The 23,362-nt window shown below is 36.5% G+C and overlaps 1 protein-coding gene across 34 annotated transcripts in view; it reads left to right on the top strand.

Moving 5' to 3' along the window:
• LOC115210251 (titin) overlaps positions 1-23,362 on the top strand; it is a 626,493-nt gene that overhangs the window by 366,665 nt on the left and 236,466 nt on the right. For 32 of the 34 annotated variants that reach the window (XM_036501835.1, XM_036501827.1, XM_036501837.1 and 29 more), the window contains 3 exons: positions 12,772-12,870; positions 15,123-15,294; positions 19,385-19,480. In XM_036501835.1, coding sequence (XP_036357728.1) covers positions 12,772-12,870; positions 15,123-15,294; positions 19,385-19,480 — 367 coding nt within the window. The remainder of the gene's footprint in view (positions 1-12,771; positions 12,871-15,122; positions 15,295-19,384; positions 19,481-23,362) is intronic. The other 2 variants (XM_036501839.1, XM_036501859.1) reach the window with 1 other exon arrangement.

The following is a 23,362-nucleotide window of genomic DNA, read 5'->3' as shown; positions in this document are numbered from 1 at the left end:
TCTCCTGCACTCTACTCTTGGACACTTAACTCTCACTGGCCCAGTCTACCATTCGGCAAAGAGATACCATGATGTGGTGCAGATAATTGTCATAGGTTGTAGGAGTACTAGCTTCTTTTTAAACTAACAGTATTAAGTTCAAATCCTAACAGTTTTTTCTCTTTGAGACTTCTGATAAGACAATTGAAGTCTTTTCAGATGTTTTGAGGCATTGAACATATCAAGGAAGATGAGACATTATTAATGAGGATTCAACTAAGATCTTGTTGAGATCACTTTCTCCTATCTCTTCCCAGATATTTTAACTTACTCTTAAGGTTAAAATATCACACATCTTTTAGAAACTTCAGATTTTTATTGGAAAATAATTTTAACAAATTTTTCTGATAGCTAAGTATATTATTAGTACATTATTATAGGGACTCTCAAGAAGGCGAGTTGGCAGAATTGTTAGCATACTGGACAAAAGGCTTAGCAATATTTCTTCAGGCTTTACATTCTGAGTTCAAATTCCACCAAGGTCAGCCTTTCCTCCTTTCAGGCTTGATAAAATATGGTACCAGTCAAGCACTGAAGTTGATGTAATCAACTTGATCCCTTCCACCAAAATTTCAGCCCTTGTACCTTTAGTAAAAATAATTATCATAAGGACTTTTTTTTTTTAAATTAAGTAGAACATCATTAATTTATAGAGGAATTAAACAATATTCATGTCTTTCTCAAGGACATTACTGTTATATAAATGGTATGAAGTTGGCTATAACCAGGATTTGAAAACTGGTCTGTGGAATGGCTCTCTGATAGCTTACCTTTTGACTTCTCATCCCATCACCCTAATTATTTAACAAAACTCATGTTAAAATTCCATTAATGATTTCCAAAATATTTCATATTTTGTAATATTAAGGGTCCCTTTAAATGCATTTAAAATCTATAGTAATTTTGCTTTCAGACCATTACTGACTCTGCCATCATTCTCTGCTGAATTTTCTGATATTTTTCTCTTTCTGCTCTCTTAAATTTCTTCTTTTTACTCTGCTCTTTTCAGAAAAAAAAAAAATCCCTTTTTTTTTTTTTTTCGCTTAACTAGCTATTTTTAAAATTGCCATATGTATTCAAAGCCATAATTAAAATTTTGTTGTTATTGTTTATTTCTCAGAGAGATGTCTTTTTAGAATTAAAAGAAGTAGTGGTGGTGGTGGTGGTGGTGGTGGTGGTGGTGATGGTGGGGAAACAAATAAACAGTATAATTGAAATCCTAAAATCTTATCAAATTCCATCAATTTATATTTTGTTATAATTCATAGTAGGCGGTTGGAGGGGGGGGGGCAATCAGAGAGAAGGAGGGGGGATAAATAATGTTTAGTGGAATCAATTTCATACACATATTTAATGAAAAATTTCAAACATGTAGCAATGAACTCTGTATTATATATATATATATATATATATATACACACACACACACTTACACACAAATCTACACAGTAGGCATGTATATATATATATATACACATATACACACCCTGCTATTGTTCTACATCATGCTAGGAAATGTTCTAAATTTTTATCACCATTCCTTGAGCATAACCCCGTCCATATCTACTTTTACAATCTCCTTCTAAGGTTGCTTCTTTTATGAAATTCCAGTTTCAATCCAAATCACCACCGTCCTTGCCCACTACTAATCATCACCACCACTATCAAATGTACCCATACCCTTTCCCTCTATTTTTTAATTTAAATTACCATTTTTTAACTGAGTATGGAAACTGATTCTACATTATTATTTTTTTTTTTTTAATCTGTAATTTGGTCAGGGGAATAAGAACAATGCCCCCATCTAAATCACTGCAGACCCTCCCTTGTTGGTGAGACTGAAGCAGTCAATGATCGGTCTGAAAATCTGCAAGTTAATATCTACAGGGAAAACCCAGCTAGGTAGGGGGGCCCCAAGTTCTTGTTCAAATGCTTGTAACAGAATGGTAGCATTAAACTGGATGGTGTGCTAGGTCTCGCAATATTGTTCCCCATACAGACATACTCACACCCACACACATATGGCCATACTGGTTTTTTTCTAAAATTAATTAGAATATATATATTTTCAAAGGTGGTAAAGAATCTGGTTGTTGATAAAGGAGGGCATTTAGAATCGTCTTGTATTACATCATCATCATCATTGCTATGTTCAGATATTATATTTCATTGTTGCTCTAGGCACTTTACTCCACTTATGACTGCATGCTAACAGATTTTTATTATTAGTTAAATAGTTGGATCAATTCATTTTAATATACACCTACCCCAAAATTCTGTCTCTTTTTTTTTGCCTAAGTTAGAAATTACTTTTATTATTATTATTATTTATCAATATTTTTTTTTGCCTAAGTTAGAAATTACTTTTATTATTATTATTATTATTATTATTTATCAATATTTTTTTGGTTAAGTTAGAAATTACTTTTATTATTATTATTATTATTATTTATCAATATTTTTTTTGCCTAAGTTAGAAATTACTTTTATTATTATTATTATTATTATTATTATTATTATTATTATTATTATTTATCAATATTTTTTTTGCCTAAGTTAGAAATTACTTTTATTATTATTATTATTTATCAATATTATGCCTAGGCTGTGAGCTGGCATAATTGTTAGCATATCGAACAAAATTTTTAGCAGTATATCTTTTAGCTCCTTATGTTCTAACTGCTAATTTTGCCAAGATCAATTTTGTCATTCATCTTTACATGGTGGATAAAATAAAGTACCAGTCAAGTACTGCGATTGATGTAATTAACTTTCCCCCTCCCCTCAGAATTACTGGCTTTGTGCCAAAATTTGAGCAAGCTGTCTAACTCATGCCAGCATGGAAAAAGGGACGTCAAATGATGATGATGATGATTAGGTGGTGAGCTGGCAGTAGTGTTAGCACACCAGACATAATGATTAGCAGCATTTCATCTGTCTCTACATTCTGAGTTCAAATTCTGCTGAGGGCAAATTTTGCCTTTCGTCGTTTTGGGGTTGATAAAATCAGTATCAATCAAGAACTGGAGAGCTGACTAGCAGAATCATTATCATCATCATCATCATCCGTTCTCCATGCTAGCATGGGTTAGACGGTTCAACTGGGGTCTGGGAAGCCAGAAGGCTGCACCAGGCCAGTCAGATCTGGCAGTGTTTCTACAGCTGGATGCCCTTCCTAACGCCAACCACTCTGTGAGTGTAGTGGGTGCTTTTTATGTGCCACCGACACAGGTGCCAGACGAGGCTGGCAAACGGCCACGCTCGGATGGTGTTTTTTTACGTGCCACCGACACAGGTGCCAGACGAGGCTGGCGAACGGCCACGCTCGGATGGTGTTTTTTTATGTGCCACCGACATGGAGGCCAGGCGAGGCTGGCACAGCCACGATCGGATGGTGTTTAACAAAAACTTAGTGGTGTTTGTTCTGGCTCTTTATATTCTGAATCCAACTCCCACCAGCATCAACTTTGCCTTCTATCTTTACTCAATACCATAAAGTACCAGTCATATACTGGGATTGATGGTTTCAATTCAAAATGACAGGCCTAAATGAAAACCATTATTATTATCACAGTTCATATTCCACAAGTGTCAGCTTTGCTTGTAACCTCTCTGGAGTGGATAAATAAGTACCAATAATATGTACAAAATTTATAACTATTTATAACACAGTAATATAATAAGGAAGAGGCGGCGAGCTGGCAGAAACGTTAGCACGCCGGGTGAAATGCGTAGCCGTATTTCGTCTGCCATTACGTTCTGGGTTCAAATTCCGCCGAGGTTGACTTCGCCTTTCATCCTTTCGGGGTCGATAAATTAAGTACCAGTTACACACTGGGGTCGATGTAATCGACTTAATCCGTTTGTCTGTCCTTGTTTGTCCCTTTTGTGTTTAGCCCCTTGTGGGTAGTAAAGAAATTAATATAATAAGGAAGGATTAGTAAGAGAAAATGGACTTGCAGTATTTAGTTACATCCCTTTGTGTTTGAGTTCAAGTCCTGTCCCATTGCTGGTTCATTTTTACCTTTTATTCCCTCTGGAATCCAATCAAGTACTGGAGCCAAAGCAATTGACACCTATGCTTTTCCAAATGTACGACCATGTCCTAATTTCAGAATGATTATCATAATTACCATCATTAACAGTAACATTTCATCCATCTTTACGTTCTGAGTTTAAATTCCACTGAGATCAACTTTGCCTTTCATTTTTACGGGGTCAATAAAATAAGTACCAGTTGAGCGCTGGGGTCGATGTAATTGACTGGCACTTTCCAACAAAATTTCAGGCTTTGTGCCTATAATAGAAAGGATTATTATTAAAGTGATCAGAATTGGCAATGAGCCACGCTAAATGCCTTTTGCCGTTTTGATTTCCTTCTCCTCCTCCCTGCTAATTTTAAAACCTGCTGGGGTAGAAGCTATGCCTGTCGTCCCTCCAGGGGATAAATATCAAACATAAACTACCATTAATTCAACCAATCCTATTCACTGTCACACTACTAATGGTGGCCTTGGCCTTCAGCTTATGTGAAAGACAATTAGTTTTATGCTTGTAGTTTTCTGTTCTCTTTTGGTTTACTTTATAGATACTTCTTTCCTGAAGGCCTCTATTCTAAAAAATAATTGATTCATGCTGTATAAATATAATTCTTTCTTAAAATAATATCCTCCATCATCATAACCATACATTTCTCACTCCTTCTCAAAAAGGCCTTAACTATATATAGTCAGACCAAGAAAAGTGAGTCTACAAAGTCATTCAACCTCTCTAGAAATAGCAGTCAAGTCTTCCCTCAAACCTAACCCTATAGTCACTCATTGGTAATGTAGGCTGGGTATAGTATACAATGCTTGGGGGGGGGGATGATTGGATGGGCATGGCTAGAATGCTTTTTTTCATAGGCCTGCTGGACTTAGCTGATATGGGATTAAACACCAACATTTGTATGTATATATGTGTGTATATATATACATATATATATCTATATATATATATATATATATATATATTTATGTATATGAAGTGTGAATGATTTGACCTTATGTATCATAGGTAGTGTCCCCTAACATCTGATCTGGGTTCAGAAATCATTTAGTTATATCCAGTTTGCCTTCTGTGGTTATTATAGGTCATTTTAAAAAGAGTTGCCCATTTGTTTCATGTTTTAAAATTGCTAACCTCATCATTGACGCTGCCACCACCACCATCATCATCATCATCATTCATTTCACAGACACCACCACCTTATGGAAAGGGGAGAAAAGAAAGTGTGGTGTTCTTGCCTTTTGGTAGGGAAGCATGGTAGAAATAAGTGGGGAGAGGGTTAGTTGATACCATCGGGCCTCAGTACTAGACTGGTACTTCAGTTCATCAACCCTCAGGGGATGAAAGGCTTAGCTGACCTTGGTGAGATTTGAACTCACAATGTAAGTAATTCTGTGTGATCCTCTAATAATTCTGCTGACAATAAACAATGATAATTTCTAGCATGGACACAAGGGCTTGAATTTGATTGGGGTTGTACTGTCAGTTAGACTGACACCAGTATTTTACTGGTACTAGTTAGTTAGTTAGTTAGTTAGGCTCAAAAGCAAATAGCAAGGCCATGTAGGAGGACATGGAGTTAAGTACAGGGTGGTGTTCATGTAAAGAGTTTAGGCCACTTGAGGTCAAGGGAGGCTTTGAACAAAGCGGTCGTCAGCATCTTCACCATCTCGTCTGGCAGCTTGTTCCACGGATCCGCAACCCGGATGGAGAAAGCTCCTCTCCTTCGATTGAGATGAAATCGTCGCAGGTAGAGCTTTTCGGAATGACCCCGCAGCCGACGCTCTGGAGCAGGAGTGAAGAACAGCTCTTTCGAGAGGTTGTATAAACTTTGGAACCATGAAAGGAATAGTTAGTTGATCTCTAAGGTCCAAACTTAACCCCAGCAGATAATAATAATAATAATAATAATAAATTATTTCTTTTATTAGCCATAGGGGCCTTCACAAGGACGAGCTATAATGTGTGTGTGATGGGGAAGGGTTAATAGTAATAATGGGTTTTTAATTTTGGCACAAGGCCAGCAATTTGGGGGGTGGAGGAAATTGATTTTTTTCAACTCAAGTGCTCGTCTGTTACTTATTTTATTAACCCTGAGCAGGATGAAAGGCAAAGTTGACCATGACAGGATATGAACTCAGAACGTAAAGATGGATGAAATTCCACTAAGCATTTTACCTGGCTCGCTAACAATTCTGCCAGTTCACTATCTTATCCTTAAGAGTATTATTGGTAACAGCAGCTCATCATTCCAACTCTAGGCCCCTAACACTTATATCCATCTCTTCTGTAAATACTTTTACCTCTATTTGTATTTCTACATCTCCATAAAAACAATTCAGTTTTTAGAAAGCTTACATTCCTTGAAGCCCTTCTAATTAAACCTTTAACTCTTGGAGTGTTCCTGTTTTAAAGAGTACATTATGTATGTGTGTATGTCTTTAGTTAAGAAGCTTTCCTTAAAGCCACATGGTTCCAGGTTCATTCCTAGTGTTGAAGCTGTCCACTGGTGTCTTCTACGATGACCATAGATTGACCAATACTATGCGAGTGTAATTTGATGAATGGAAACTAGAAGATACCTAATGTGTGTGTGTCTGTACATGAGTAAATGTATATTCCCCTTGTCTTCACATGGGAATCATCATTCATCATTTAGCATCCATCTTCCATGCTGGCATGGTTTAGATAGTTTGATAGGAGCTGGCAAACCAGAGGACTGCACCAAGCTCCACTGTTTTGGCATGGTTTTCATGACTGGATGTCCTTCCTAACACCAACCACTTTACAGAGTGGACTGAGTGCTTTTTTTATATTGCACTAACATGTATATTGCAATCAAAGGTCACTCTTCATTCTAAACCGATGTCATTTGTTTACAGTTCTTCACAAGGGCCTGTTTTCATAGTTCATCATTCAATGGAAGAGGAAATATTACCTTTCTTTAAAACCAGTAAGAGTTGGTGATAGGAAAGACATCCAGCCATAGAAAATCTGCCTCAACAAACTTCATCTGGAAAAGTAGATGTTAAAACTGATGATGATGATGTTAATAGAGTGGTTGTTAAGATTTTAAGAAAACTTTATAGTAGGCATTATAAGCTCCAAATTTAGACTGAAATTGTTGCTATGTGTATAGGGTTTCTTGTAAGGAATATATAAGACCTAAATTCACCCACTACTCCCACCACTAGAACACTTAATATATTTAAACTAAACTGGCAAAATTTGCTGCACTGAACATTTTTATGAACTCTGCAAAAATGTTATTGAAACCGTACTTATTTTCTATTCCCAGTAATTCCTGTTTTCATAGCCTTCCTTTTTTTTATATGAAAGTGTTTTTTTGTCTTTTTTTAATTTCTACTGCAAGGGATATTAAGAGAGGTTAGGATGAGTAGATGACCTGTTGAAATAAAATCCTCCTTCAAACCAGACACAAACTCGAGTTTCATAGATTTTCATTTTCATAAATGAAAAAGGATTTCCTAGTTGCTATGTCATCAGTCTAGAGCAGTTGTCTCTTCTTGTTTGCTTCATCATCCTTTCTGAGCCTCTATCTAAGCTTCAGCTCCAGCAATGAGCTTATATTTTTTTATATCTTGTTACTTTTATTTTTATTTATTTATTTTTTCCTCAGCTCTTAGCTGAGTGATATTGTTAATTATTATTGTTTATTATTATTACTATTATTATTATTATTATTATTATTATTATTATTATTATTGTTTATTATTGTTGTTGTTGTTGTTGCTATTTGGCAGAACTGTTAAATTGTCAGTATTTAGTTACGACTCTTTATTGTTCTAAGTTGAAATCCAGCCAAGGGTTAGCCACTTCAAGGTCGATAAAATAAAGTACCAGTAAAATACTGGGGTCAATGTAATTGACTAATTCCCCTTCTCTCAAAAGTGTTGGCCATTGTCTTATTAGAAACAGTTATTATGTTAGAAACTATAATTTGTTAATTATTTAATTTTTATTGTTATTTTGACAGTTTCATTATTTCATATTTTGTTTATTTTTGTTAAATAACCTTTAAAAACATGCAAACACAAATAAAAAAATGATGTCCTCCAAGCTGCTAAAAAGAAATATTTCTTCTCTAATTGACATTTGATCAGTATTAAACTAATGAAGTGACCAACATTAGACACTAGATAATATTGTATCGGATTAGTGTAGTGGTCAATGATAATAAGTTAATGAATTGGTCAAGCTGGTCTGAGCTAAATGACAGAAGAAATGGCAGCGCTTCACCATGTTAAAGCATTGAACAAAATACCTTCAGGTATTTCTTCCGGCTCTTTGAGTTCAGACTGTCACAGTCAACTTTACCTTTTCATCTTACTTTGAAATGATGTACCAGTAAAGTACCGTGACCTATGTAATAATCAACTAACCACCACCCCAAGAACACTGACCTTGTGCCTAGATTGTTGTTATTACCCAAATAACAGGCTTCAGGTGATAAAAAAAAGACAATTTGATTTTTAATTAAGAAATTTTTTTGTAGTATTGCAAACACCAACTTAATATGATTATATATTACTAGCAGTATCGCCCGGCGTTGCTCGGGCTTGTAAGGGAAATAACTATATAAGCATTTTTAGAGTTATAGCCAAAAAAATGCATTAAAAATGGAAAAAAAAATTATGGTAAATTTTTTTTAAATCGTAGACTCATCGTAGACATTTTTAGAGAGTTACTTCCCTTATATAATAGCGAAAAATGCATTAAAATGGAAAAAAATTACAGTAAATTTTTTTTAAATCATTGACTCATCGTAGACATTTTTAGAGAGTTACTTCCCTTATATAATAGCGAAAAAATGAATTAAAATGGGGGAAAATGATGGTAAATTCTTTTTAAAATCGTAGACTCATCGTAGATGTGTGCTAATACCCAGAAAGGCTCGATATAAATCACGACTATAAGATACCCGGTTTTGGTTAAACTGCACCGCAAAATGTGGGAGTAGTTAGGAATCTAAATCGTAGGAGACAGACACACAACTTCACTTTTATATTTAAAGATAAGTTCAAAGATACGCAGCTCAGCTTATTAAATTTAAAAGTAATTTTTTTTTTTCCTAGAGACTTTCAATGAATGATTTCAAATTTTAATGTGTGACTGAAATTTTTTTTCCTAGGGAAGAGGTACCCACCCCTATTGTAGAAAATTAATTTAAACATATTGGTAGTATAGTATTTGGTGGGGAAAATATAAGCCACGAGGGGATTAATACATTTAATATATATTATTTGTATGCTTAATATTGTTGAAGCCGACATAGTTTAGAAAAAAATTATAGTAAATTTGTCCTCAGATAATGTGTGCATGTCAATATATCTAACTTTGTTTCTATGAATTTTAGAAATAATAAAAAATTTACTCAAATAACTGCCATTATTAAACTGGTCTTTGGAACGTAACCTGAAATTTTGGTGGATGATTTTAACTTAGATTACTTTAAACCCATTAAAACCAGAGATTTGTATCATACAACCAGGGGCAGCTTGATGGATTGGTATTAAAAGTGACATAGTAGTGTTAGTAAATTTGTTTTCAGATAAATATGTACATGTCAGTATAATATAGTAGCATTACTATAGATATGATATATGATGCCATTTCTGTAAAAGATAGGGTAGTATCATCCTGAGTATATTACTGGTACTTATTCAATTGATTCTTTCAACATGGATCAACAACTCAAAAATGTAAAACACTTGATTAAGTAGATATTGCATGGCATTCGAATTGTATCCCTAAAGCACACACAACTCACCTGAATTCTCATAAATCATAGACTTATCAGTAAATGGTTAACTACTTTTAAGAAATTTTTCAATATTTTATTTCTTTATTGCCCACAAGGGGCTAAACAGAGGGAACAAACAAGGACAGACAAAGAGATTAAGTCGATTACATCGACCCCAGTGCATAACTGGTACTTAATTTATTGACCCCAAAAGGATAAAAGGCAAAGTCAACCTCGGTGGAATTTGAACTCAGAACGTAGCAGCAGACAAAATGCCACTAAACATTTCGCCCGGCTACATTCTGAGTTCAAATTCCGCTGAGGTCAACTTTGCCTTTCATCCTTTCGGGGTCGATAAATTAAATACCAGTTACACACTGGGGTCAATGTAACTGACTTAATCCGTTTGTCTGTCCTTGTTTGTCCCCTCTATGTTTAGCCCCTTGAGGGCAATAAAGAAATAAGAAACTTTTCAATATTGTTAATTTCTCATGAACTCATTGCAGAATTATTTCTGTTACTCATATACTTGTATCTCCTTTTTGGATCCATACCATCTCTAAACCCCAAGTACTGTGAGACTTGGGTTGGCACACACTTTAACTCTTTTCCTACTATCCGCTTACAAAGTTACTAAATAAACTACCCTGTAATCTGGATATTTCTGGAACTCAACTTGGATGGAAAGATAATTTTAATATGTGATAGCAAAAGAGGTAGATAAATTACCTGAGGAGAGATAACTGAATAGGTTGGGATGCAGAGAGAGAATGAGAAAAGTGGGACATGTGTAAACTTCAAATAAGATAACAGAGATAATGAAATATCAAATTGTATATAATTTCTGTTTCATCTTCCATCTTAGATATTTCTAGGAATATTCCAGAAAAGTGTATCTTCTTCTTCAGATAGTGTTTCCATATGACTACAACTCACACCTATTTAATGCAATCTGTTTTGACTGACTTTCATGTTTTTACTAGCTTTAAATTTAGTGAAATACTGCCAGTATATAAGCTTTATATAAATATGAAAATAATCGGCCAGGTGTAAACTATTTTAAAATTATTTTCATTTCATTGAAATTTTAAAATTAATCATTTTTTGGTTTTATTTAAATTTTATCTCATTTTAAATTATACATATTCTTGTTGTTGATGTGTTTTTTTGTTTTTTCCACTCATTTTGTATCTCTTGATATTTCATGTTTTTGTTTTACAAATGATTGGTTACTGAAGTCAGTTTAATCTGACCTAACCTAGTCGAGAGCAATTTGAACAATTCTTTGAACCCTTGTTATTCTGAAAGAGATATTTTTGAAATTTTGAAACATTTCAGTTGTTAATTTACTTAACTTTTTTTTGTCTCTCAACTTATGTAATTCAAAATTTCTGGTTTTTATGTGAACAATCTCTAAATACACACATACACTTTTTCACATCTTCATATTTCATATTCTTATTGTATGTGATACAGAGGCTGATAACAGAAGTTAAATAGTGTAATCAACTGATATATATATATATATAAAACATACTTTCAAAAGTTATATATAGTGTCACAAATACTCTATATTGTGAATGTTACAATCTACTGTCAGTAGGGTTTTGTTTTTCTGTTTGTTTGTTCCTTTAATTGAAGATTAAGAAATGAAATTGGTAAATTGTTATAATTGTTAAAAGTCCACAAATCAATAATGCCAGAGTATAAGTTTGTGTTTGTGTGTGTGTTTAGGAACTGCCACAATGAAGAGTAATAGTCAGTCTAACTTTGCAGATGCACTCCAGGTATTCTGTTGATGTTTATTTCCTTAACATGCCATTGTGACACCATGTTACAGGAATTGGTCAAGCTGACTAGAAAGCCTCATTTGCAGTAGTCACTTCCTTTAAACCAGTCCCCCCACCGGCAGAAAAATGGTCAGGCAGGAAAGACATATCTGTAGCAGATGCTAATTCTGTCTGAAAAGATGAAGAGAGCTGGGGGGGGGGGGCACACAGATAGAAAACTAAGACTCAATACTTAAAGTAAAGGTTCTTTATTCAATTGAAGCTAATAACTCACTTGGTTGCCACTCAGAGCATTTTGCATGGGCAATCCTTCAGGTGACAAAAGAATCTTTTTTTTGAGAATGAAGTACCGCTATAGGTATTCCATACACAGGGTCTGTTCAAGCAGTGCTGATTCTGTTTAGTAAAACAAGACTTCTCAAGGCATTTTATATAGTGGGAAGAAATGAGGTTAAGAACAAAATGTAATTCCATAGCCAGCTTGCTATCACTAACTTGACATTGTATACCGTTCCATGTCTATCAATAGTTTCTTCCACAAGCTGGGTCATACTTCTTTTATTTCTTTGACTTGTTTCAGTCATTTGACTGTGGTCATGCTGGAGCACCGCCTTTAGTCGAGCAAATCGACCCCAGGATTTATTCTTTGTTAGCCCAGTACTTATTCTATCGGTCTCTTTTGCCGAACCGCTAAGTGACGGGGACATAAACACACCAGCATCGGTTGTCAAGCAATGCTAGGGGGACAAACACAGACACACACATGCATATATATATATATATATATACATATATACGACGGGCTTCTTTTCAGTTTCCGTCTACTAAATCCATTCACAAGGCTTTGGTCGGCCCGGGGCTGTAGTAGAAGACACTTGCCCAAGGTGCCACACAGTGGGACTGAACCTGGAACCATGTGGTTGGTAAACAAGCTACTTACCACACAGCCACAGCCATACCTTCACCCTTGCACCATTTTTCAGTTTCCAATCATCAACAGTCTAATTAGTTTAATATAGCAAGGTCAAACGGCTGACCTCCGCCCATGCAACACTATAAAGATTTGTTTATTTAAAGTCATCTTTAAAGTCATTGTAAAGTTATCTTACACCTTGTTTCTTGTTCTTCCAGTTGGGTTACACACCACTTCACCAAGCGGCTCAGCAAGGCCATGTGATGGTTATCAATTTACTTCTCAAGAACAAAGCATCACCCAATGCTGTAACTAATGTAAGTACACCATGTTTGTTGTACCGTCTCTTTACATCACTGTTGCCACACTGTTGAGGTGTTTTGGTACAACCTATTCGGCAGTGCTGTTTCAATGCTGACTTATTTGACGTTAGATGTTTCAATGTTTCGCTCTTTCTCTTCCCTATCTCTCTCCCTCTCTCCTTTCTCTCCTCCCTACTCTCTCTCTCTCCTTCCTACTCTCTCCTTCCCACTCTCTCCTTCCTACTCTCTCTTCCCTACTCTCTCCCTCCTCCCTACTCTCTCTTCCCTACTCTCTCCCTCCTCCCTACTCTCTCCTCACTACTCTCTCCCCTACTCTCTCTCTCTTCCCTACTCTCTCTCTCCTCACTACTCTATCCTCCCTACTCTCCCCTACTCCCTCCTCCCTACTCTCTCCTCACTACTCTCCCCTACTCTCTCTCTTCCCTACTCTCTCCCTCCTCCCTACTCTCCCCTACTCTCTCTCTTCCCTACTCCTTACTCTCTCTCTCTTGCTCTCCCTTTACAGGTATGTTGATGCAAACAGGGAAAATGGAACTCAAAATATGAGTATATGTATGTTTTTATTAATATTTAGCAGAAATAACAGAGTGACTCAAGGTCCAAGAGTTTGGTAAGTGCCAACGCACGAAACTCTCGGACCTTGAGTCACTCTGTTACTTCTGCTAATTATTAATAAAAATATATTTCTCTTTATGTATATGAGGAGAGGAAAAATATCTGTCACTTGTGTTCAATTAATAAATTATCTCTCACACTCTCTCTTTCTCTATCTTCTCTCTCTCTCTCTCTCTCCCTCCCTCCTCTTTGTAAGTGTAGGTTTCTGCAGGAAAAGGCGGTGAGCTGGCAGAATCGTTAGCACGCCGGATGAAATGCTTAGCAGTATTTCGTCAGCCATTACGTTCTGAGTTCAAATTCCGCTGAGGTCAACTTTACCTTTCATCCTTTCGGGGTCGATAAATTAAGTACCAGTTTATTGCACTGGGGTCAATGTAATCGACTTAATACCTATGTCTGCCCTTGTTTGGCCACTTGTGGGTAATAAAGAAATAGGTTTCTGCAGATGTGTGTGTGTTTTCCTCCAGCACCAAAAAAATACTGTTGCCAAAATGGGTTGAATGTTCAATCTGCTGTACCAAGTCATCTGCATAGAAACCGCTGTCCCAAGTCATTTCATTCCACTTGTTGCCTACGCCTTACATATCTGTTGTGTGGAGACGCAATGGCCCAGTGGTTAGGGCAGCGGACTCGCGGTCATAGGATCGCAGTTTCGATTCCCGGACTGGGCGTTGTGAGTGTTTATTGAGCGAAAACACCTAAAAGCTCCACGAGGCTCCGGCAGGGGATGGTGGTGATCCCTGCTGTACTCTTTCACCACAACTTTCTCTCACTCTTACTTCCTGTTTCTGTTGTACCTGTATTTCAAGGGGCCGGCCTTGTCACTCTCTGTGTCACGCTGAATATCCCCGAGAACTACGTTAAGGGTGCACATGTCTGTGGAGTGCTCAGCCACTTACACGTTAATTTCACGAGCAGGCTGTTCCATTGATTCGGATCAACTGGAACGCTCATCGTCATAACCGACGGAGTGCTTCAACCACATAACTGTGGTTGTTGTTCTCTACCTTATTGTAACCTTTATGGCTATAATAAAATCAGTTCTCTACCTTATTGTGCCCTCCTCATGTCACTTATGCTTCCTCCTCCACCTTTTCCTCCTTATATAATAATCCCCCACTCTTGCATCCACACTCCACTCTTTAACCTTGAACTCACTACTCCAATATTGCCATCACACTCTTCTGCAGTTGCTCTCTCCCCTCTCATCCACTCAACACTTCTGTCACCTTCTCCAGTCTTTTCGTGTCTACTCCACTCTTCTTGTCCACTCTACTCCCCTTCTCTCTCTCTCTCTCTGCCTTTCTCGTCTTGCTTTCCCCCCTCCACCCTTGTCTTCATATCCCTCCATTTATTTTTATTACATTGCTACATTTACAGCTCTCACTTGACTTGGTGTTATATACAACCATTGTCTCACAGACACACACATTCATACCTTCAGTTACACACCCATGCATACACATGCACATGATTTTTTTTATTGCTGAACACATATCACCAAAGTACACCCAAAAATTTATTTAATTAATAGAAGTTTTTATTGCAGTTTTTTTTAAATTTTATTTGCTTGCTTTTTTGTTTTTTTTCCACCCCTTTAATTCATTTGAAACGTTAACCCATGTTTTCAGACTGGCCAAACAGCACTATCAATTGCACAGCGTTTGGGCTATATTTCGGTGGTTGATACGCTGAAAAATCTGACCGAGGTGACGGAAACACTACCTGCGATTGAAGACAAGTATAAAGTAGTTGCCCCAGAAACCATGACTGAGACAATGTTGTCAGACTCGGAAGATGAAGGTATGTTAAACACAGCTTGTCTTTCCTATATATTTACACCTATAATAATAAGAGCAATTTCTGCCTGGCCGGCCGGCCGTCTCTCCGTCTGTTCGTCTGTCTGTCTGTCCATTCGTCCGTCCGTCCGTCTGTCTGTCTGTCTGGGACTCCTGTATCTCAGCCTATATTTGCTCTACATAGACATGTTATACTTTTTTGGAACCAGGATGATCCCACAGTTGAAAATCTGCCCTTCAGCTGGTTCTTGAACATCCAGCATTGGGCTCTGATTTAAAAGCATTTGGGTTACTATTTCTAACCGGTAAAGCTTGGCTGATTCATGCCATCTTGGTTGGCGTTTGTCAGACGACATCAGAGATCAGGGGTGAGATGAATGACATTTACTTCATTTAATTTTATGTCGAGATAAGAACTTTGGGACAAATTGGCCAACAGTTGGAATTCAACTTGGTACTGGAACAATAGAATGATTGCATTACAGAATTAATTCTCATCTGTCCTTAACCACTGATCACACACCACCAGGGCATATAGTCATTATAGACATACACTAGTCATGTTATTTGGCTCCCTTTAGTTTAGGGCAGCAGGCTGAATTCGCCCTCTGTAGGAGTTGGTGTAAAAGTCTGCACAGAGTGCAACTTTTAAGCTAGTATATATATATATGTATATATTCTGTTGGATGTTTATTAAATATGTATGCATAATACATATATGTATATATTTATAATTGTTAGGTTGTTTGTGTTGTTGTTGTGAAAAGGATTGCTAAACAGTCTTGTGGATAGTAACCTTTATTTTTTTTTTTTTTTTTTTGTCACCATTATTTGAAAGATGGTAAGCCATCACTGAGCTCCTCTGTGGGAGATTTGGGGCCAGTGCATAACTTCTTGAAGAACAATTATATTGCCAAATTGAGATTTTCTGTGATTGGTTACTGTGAATGTCTTGTGACTGTTAGCTTGTTTCTGTGAATGGTTTGTGATTTAGAATGTTCCTAAGAATAGTTTGTGACTATTAAGCTATTCCATTAAGTATTCAGTTAATTATATCATGTTCAAATTAGAATTATCGTATTTTTTTATCCTCCTTAGTCTACATGCTATAAATGTTCAATATTTAAATTAATTCTTCAGTTATTCTCTCAATATTTTCATTTTTTTTTTCTTTCAAGATATATAAAAAAAAAGGTACAGACATAGTAAAAATATGAGAATATAAATGGAGATATCAAATTTTGTATTTACATATTTTCTTCTTTTTTTTTTTTAATAATTTTCATGTGTATTTATTGTTGTTGTGTAAACCTTCTACAATGTCAGAAACTTGAAAATAGATTTTTTTTAAAATAACTCCAAGATAAAGCATTTTAGTAACCTTAAAATTCCAAACAAATTTCTTCTTAACCAGAGCCCTTGGGTGATTGGTCTAATGTGAATTCAGTTCATCACCCATGGGTTCTCAGTTAAACCTCACCATGTTGCTCAAGGGCACTGTTTGCTAAAGTGCATTCTGCTGCAGGTATTGATACCAGGCACCTAGTCAGAGGATGGCTCGGTGTGTTGATGCTCAACTTCCTGCTGCACTTTCCCTTATGTAATGTTACAATGATAGTTAAGGTGTATGGGTGGAAGTAGTTAGTTCTTTTGTGAAAGCTTGGGCCCAATCCCCTGAGTAACTCCTTTGAAATCTGACCTATTTGCTTGAAGATTCATCTGTGAACCACTCACTTCCATTTGAGCTTTTTACAAAGATTGTAGTAGTTGATAGTAGCCCCTACAATCAGTCTCCACTTCCCTTTCTATCACCAATCTATTAGTCCTGCAAAGGTCATTTGTACTGCGTTTGATTAGATTAGAAGAAAAATTCTTCCACATTCAGTAGTTTTCAGTTTTGCCTACTCTATTGACTAAAGGCTGGATGTTTTTTCAATGTCATTCTCCTCTCTCTTGGTCCTGCTATTTTTTTGTCCCACCGTGACAACTACAAATTGTTTGAGAACTTTTTCTAGTCGACTGACAATGTGTTGAATGTGAAACAGAAGCAGGGCTAAGTTTAGCTTTTACTTCATTTATATGAACATAGATTTGTTCAAATGACAAATTTATGTAAATCAAATGGATATATGCACATTACTGAGTCATAAAGTAAACCTTGTTTTTAACTTCTCATGTGTCCTGTCAACAACTGTCCATGAAGGCAACTTTATTGAAGATCAGGACACTTTGGCTGTGAGCTGATCAGTGGTACTGACTGATAGCTCTATCGCCTCTAAACACTCTTCCAGTATGTGCTATATCACTGAGGTCTTCAAGCCCAAGATCCCATATTTGGAGAGAGAAAGTGAAAGTAGCCAATTGAATCAACCTTTGTACTTGAACTTATTTCATCAACCCTGGCAGGTTGAATGGATAAGTCAGATATGGGTGACTTTGGTGAAGTTTAGATAGTTTAAATGGTCTCCAAGACACTTTGCTGAATCGTACTTGATTTTGCAGGAGTTCTTGGCTGTAAACTGACTGGTGGAACTAACTGGTAGCTGTATCATTTTCAAACATGTTCTATATCATTGAAAGCTTGTTGTCTCTGGCCATCCTTTAATAAGTTGGCCTATGAACAAGGGCATTCAGTGGTGACCATTCTGCCTTTTATTACTTCAGCCAGTATATCTAGGGCCTTTTTTACCTTTTTTTTTTAAGACAGTGGGCTGTAATTTTAAATAGATTTAACTGCTATTTCTAGTATTTTAACTGCCTACAAATAAAGCTTCAATCGCATACCTTATGCTATACTGTTTGGAATGACATAGACAGAAACTCAGAAATAAAATATGGCAAGTTAATAATTTGATCAGTAAATATAACAACAACAAACTGTACATCTGATAACATAAAACTCAACTATTTTAATATTATGTCTATTTACAGGTGTTTTTGTTTACCTTTTTTTTTACATGTATAAAACTAATGAGAAAATGTTTGATTTTAGGTTCAACATTGATGTCTTGTGTTAATGCAGCTAATTCATTTGTCATTTCAAGATTTCTTTTCTTATTTTTTTTTTTATTAAATTTTCACATGGTTAAGAGAAGACATCAAAACTATATATATATATTCCTCAGTTTGTGACCATTGTTGGTAAATATCACAAACACATCATGGTTCATGCAGTGTATACATCCATATACACTCTCCTCTTTTAACACACACCTCTTCCTAAATTTCTTGAACTATTTGGCTAAATGCCTAACTGGTGCTGGATCTAAATTTCTCTCTGATTGATCTTCTGTATCCCTGAATAACAAATTAGAGTTCACTAAAATACTACAGATTTTACTAATATAAAACTGAGCTACTTCCTTCCATCTCATCCTTCTCTTAAAAATTAAAAAAAATAATACAACCATAATTTAACTAATCTCTGTTAAATTCTAGTTATTATTAATTTTCTTAAAATCCAATACCCCTTTAAATGCCATTCAAACTCACTTAGTTTATTTCCTGAAGGATGTAGGAAATACTTATTTCCATTTGGGAACAAATTAACCCTTAATTTTATCGTATATGTTCCCCGTGCTTATAGATTGCTAAAATAGTTTCAACGTATCTGTAGTGCTTATGTAGAAAGAATAGCTTCTATTATACTTAGGTGTCTAGTCTAGATTGCATAGAACATGCACTCTCATGGTCACCTCTGGCTAAACTGGAACTGACTCTTGGTCACCTCTGGCTAAACTGGAACTGACTCTTGGTCACCTCTGGCTAAACTGGAACTGACTCATGGTCACCTCTGGCTAAACTGGAACTGACTCATGGTCACCTCTGGCTAAACTGGAACTGACTCATGGTCACCTCTGGCTAAACTGGAACTGTATCGCTAATGGTAGCAGGGTGGAGTCTACATCCCTGTTCACTTGTCTTGCTCAGCTGGCAAGGGAAACAATTGCCTTTTAGTCATGAGACGGTAACCCTCTCAGTTTGCAGCATATCTCTTGTCAGCCCCCTACACACAGCCCTTAACCGACGCTCGTTGCACCCCCTACAGTTTAGTATTGTACCACCTCAGATGTTTCTCTTTAATGCTGCCTTAGGGGACGATCTCATGCCTCAATCACCTGTGTTTGGAAAGCCCTTGTCAGAGCAACATGTCTATTTGCCTTATTACGAAGGACAAACTCTCCAAATGCGTAAGTGCTTGTATACCTGGTCTGCCTCCGCATGGATCTCAACAGCTACCTGCATGAAAATGATCACCATTTCACTTATTTTTCCTTCAATCATTTATTTATTTATTTATTTATTTATTTATTTATTTATTATTATCATCATCATTTGTTTTTGTTATTTTGGCTTCAACATGCAAGTTGACCCGTTTTCATATGCATGCCCACCCTTAAACAATTACCGTTTTCCAAAGAAATAGTACATTCTGCAACAGGCTTGTTGTGTCTATTAACTGCAGTGCGCAAGTGTGCTTATTGCCTATATAAGAAGTTAATTGCTGCCTCTACAAAAATACAGCCTATCTAACTAGCTTTGGGCAGGCAACAGCCCCTTTTATAGCTATACACTACTATAAGCTAAACATTTATTTTTTAAGCTAACATAAAATCTTGAACCATTTGCAGCCAGCTCAGTCTCTTAATGTTATAAACTAACATAAATATATTTATGACAATAAGTTCAATAACCCAAATTTGGGTGGATAGTATTACTTTGTATTATTTTTTTTCCTCATTTTCTGCATTATTTCTTATTGGTTTTTTGTAACTGAAATTGTTTCTCGGAGGGGATAACCCGAATAATTCAGCCATTAAACAAAATCTAGGTGAAATGTGGCATTGAATTTGTCTCAGGGTTGTTGACTTATATTCTTTATATTTTACTTGCTTCATTCGTTGCAATGAAGCCATGCAGGGACATTGCCTTGAAGGGTTTTTGTTAAAAGAATTCCCCCACTCCCACCCCTACCAGTGCTAATTTTTTAAAGTATGACACTTATTCTATCAGTCCCTTTTGCCAAACTGCTAAGTTATGGGGATGTATGCAAACCAACACTGGTTGTTGAGCAGTGGTTAGGAACAAACACACAATGGGTTTCTTTTAGTTTCCATCTGCCAAAACCACTCTCAAGGCTTTAGTTGACCTGAGGTTATAAAAGAAGACAATTGCCCAAGGTGCCATGCAATGCAACTGAACCCAGAAGTATGTGACTAGGAAGCAAACTGTTTACTACAGAGCCACATCTGCACCTATATAAATACACACACACACCAGAGTAACCACATAAATGCAAAACAAGAAGGAAAAAATAGTACTCAAATACCAGAGGTAGAGTAATATGCTTTGTTACAAAGCAGCAGAAATATCACAAAAACTTTTACTCAGAGTTTCATGTTCCCATTCGTCGGACAGTTTCCTTTAGAACAAAACTGTCCAACGAACAGGAAAATGAAAATCTGAGTAACAGTTTTTGTGATATTTCTGCTGCTTTTTTAATAAAGTATGTATCATCATCGTTTAGCATCCGCTTTCCATGCTAGCATGGGTTGGACGGTTCAACTGGGCTCTGGGAAGCCAGAAGGCTGCACCAGGCCCAGTCTGATTTGGCAATGTTTCTACAGCTGGATGCCCTTCCTAACGCCAACCACTCCGAGAGTGTAGTGGGTGCTTTTTACGTGCCAGATGAGGCTGGCAAACGGCCACGATCGGATGGTGCTTCTCACGTGCCACCAGCACAGAGGCCAGGCGAGGCTGGTAACGGCCACGATCGGATGGTGCGTTTTACGTGCCACCGGCATGGAGTCCAGACGAGGCTGGCAACGGCCATGATCAGATGGTGCCTTCTACGTGCCACCGGCACAGAGGCCAGTCGGTACAAACAAAATGCCACTAAGCATTTTGGCCAACATGCTAACTATTCCGCTAGCTCACTGCTTTTTCCCAAATATAAATAGTAATGTTTTGCAGTGAAAACAATTTAGACAATCTTAAGTTAATGAACCTGAAATATATATATGAAATGTTGCAGATGCCTAAAGTCAAAGCTACCTTTTGAATCATTATTATACCTTGTAGGTTTCTAGATACTTTATCAATGCCAGTAACAGAGATATTATTTTAATACATTCTGCAGGTCCTATGTACTATTCACTTTCGTAGCGTTATGAGAAAGATATGATCTCTAACCTACTTCACTGTTAGCTAAACTCTTTTGCTCCTCTGTTGCCATTCAGAGCATAGAAATAGCTTGAAAGGTGTCTGTGTGTGTGTGTGAAATTATTGGTGTGAGGAATTTATAGGAATTAGAAATCTCAAACTTACCTAATTGTATACAGCTTTTGTGGGGAAAAAAAAATTAATGCAAGAATTTTTAATGGAATAAGCTCACTAGTTTTTTTTTTTTCTTTTTTGGGTTTCCAACACAGTTATCATTTTAGTAAATCTTTGGAAACTCTGGTCAGCCCTGCATAAGTAAACTTAACCCTTTTGTTATCATATTTCTGTTGAAATATACAGCCTTTGTTTTCAATTTACTTTGAAAATAATAAAGACTTTGGTCAAATATCTATTGAGCTGGTGTTTAGAAAATAAATTTACATGAAATTTTGAAGGAAGGTTTTAATTGACATTAAACAGAGAGTTTGTATCTTAGAACCAGGAGCAGTCTTGGGTGGGTCATCATCAAAAGGATTAACAGTACAGGGATAACTAATCATATAAGGGATTTTGTTAGTAACTAAAAACAGTCAGAAGAGTAAGTGGGCTACTGATAGTCTTGATCAGCATATGTAAGGTTACAAATATATATATAACAGGGTTGTCTCCCCAGATCAGTAGACTTATAGTCAAAGGGCATTCCAACTGTGACCATTCCATCTTCCTTTTTTTAAATCAGTAGAATATGATTTGAAAGAGATCTTGTTGCCATTTTTAGCAGATCATGACACAAGTTCCTTCATTCATTTGAGAAGTTCCCTTTAGACTTTCATCAAGATTATGTCACAAGAAAAAGGGATATTTTGGGTTGAGAAGGAAATAGATGCATTTGATCACTGTTTCTTTCTTTGATCATTTCTTTGCTATTGTGGAGCATGTTGTCCTAAAATATAAAGTAAAACATAGTGTCTCCGTTAGAAATATTACATTTCTGAATCTCTGAGAGAGATTTATACAGCAGCAGCACGATGAAGTGATGGTTTGTTGCCAACTTAATGTGGCAGTCCCAGGAAAGGGATTAAAAAAATGCAGTAGCATTTTCCCCTTTCCTGGGACTGCCACATTAAGTTGGCAACAAACCATTACTTTATGGTGTCTCTAGTTGAAAAATGGTTGGGAATTAATTAAAAGTAGTTTACTCTTTTACTTGTTTCAGTCATATGACTGCGGCCATGCTGGAGCACCGCCTTTAATCGAGTAACTCGACCCCGGGACTTATTCTTTTGTAAGCCCAGTACTTATTCTATTGGTCTCTTTTGCCGAACTGCTAAGTAACGGGGACATAAACACACCAGCATCGGTTGTCAAGCAATGCTAGGGGGACAAACACAGACACACAAACACACACACGCATATATATATATATATATATATATATATATACATACATACGACGGACTTCTTTCAGTTTCCGTCTACCAAATCCACTCACAAGGCTTTGGTCGGCCCAAGGCTATAAGAGACTTGCCCAAGGTGCCATGCAGTGGGGGCCACTTTAATTGAGTAACTACAACAATAGAAGCTCTCTTACTGGCTTGTAAAAGTATCAATATTTTACAATGGTTATGCAGTTGTCACTATCCTTATTTCGGCAGTTTATAATATTGGAATGTCCACTGTAAGTAATATCAGTGCTGTGGTTATTGTTGTTGGGTACCCCCAGTGTACTTTGACTGAGCGTTAAAATAGAGTAATCAAGTAAACTCTAGATGACCCCCAAGACTAAGCATATGTCTTAGGTTATTTTTATTAGGGGGTCTGTTTCAAATTGTGTTATTACAGCCTAGAAACTTCCTTTGAATGGATGGAGAAAAAAAATTCATCTGCCTAGCAAGGAAGGGCTAGTATGT

This window comes from Octopus sinensis, linkage group LG4 (genome assembly GCF_006345805.1).
Source record: "Octopus sinensis linkage group LG4, ASM634580v1, whole genome shotgun sequence".
In the NCBI taxonomy this organism is placed as follows: Eukaryota; Metazoa; Mollusca; class Cephalopoda; order Octopoda; family Octopodidae; genus Octopus; species Octopus sinensis.
This window is presented reverse-complemented; position numbering and strand designations above follow the sequence as displayed.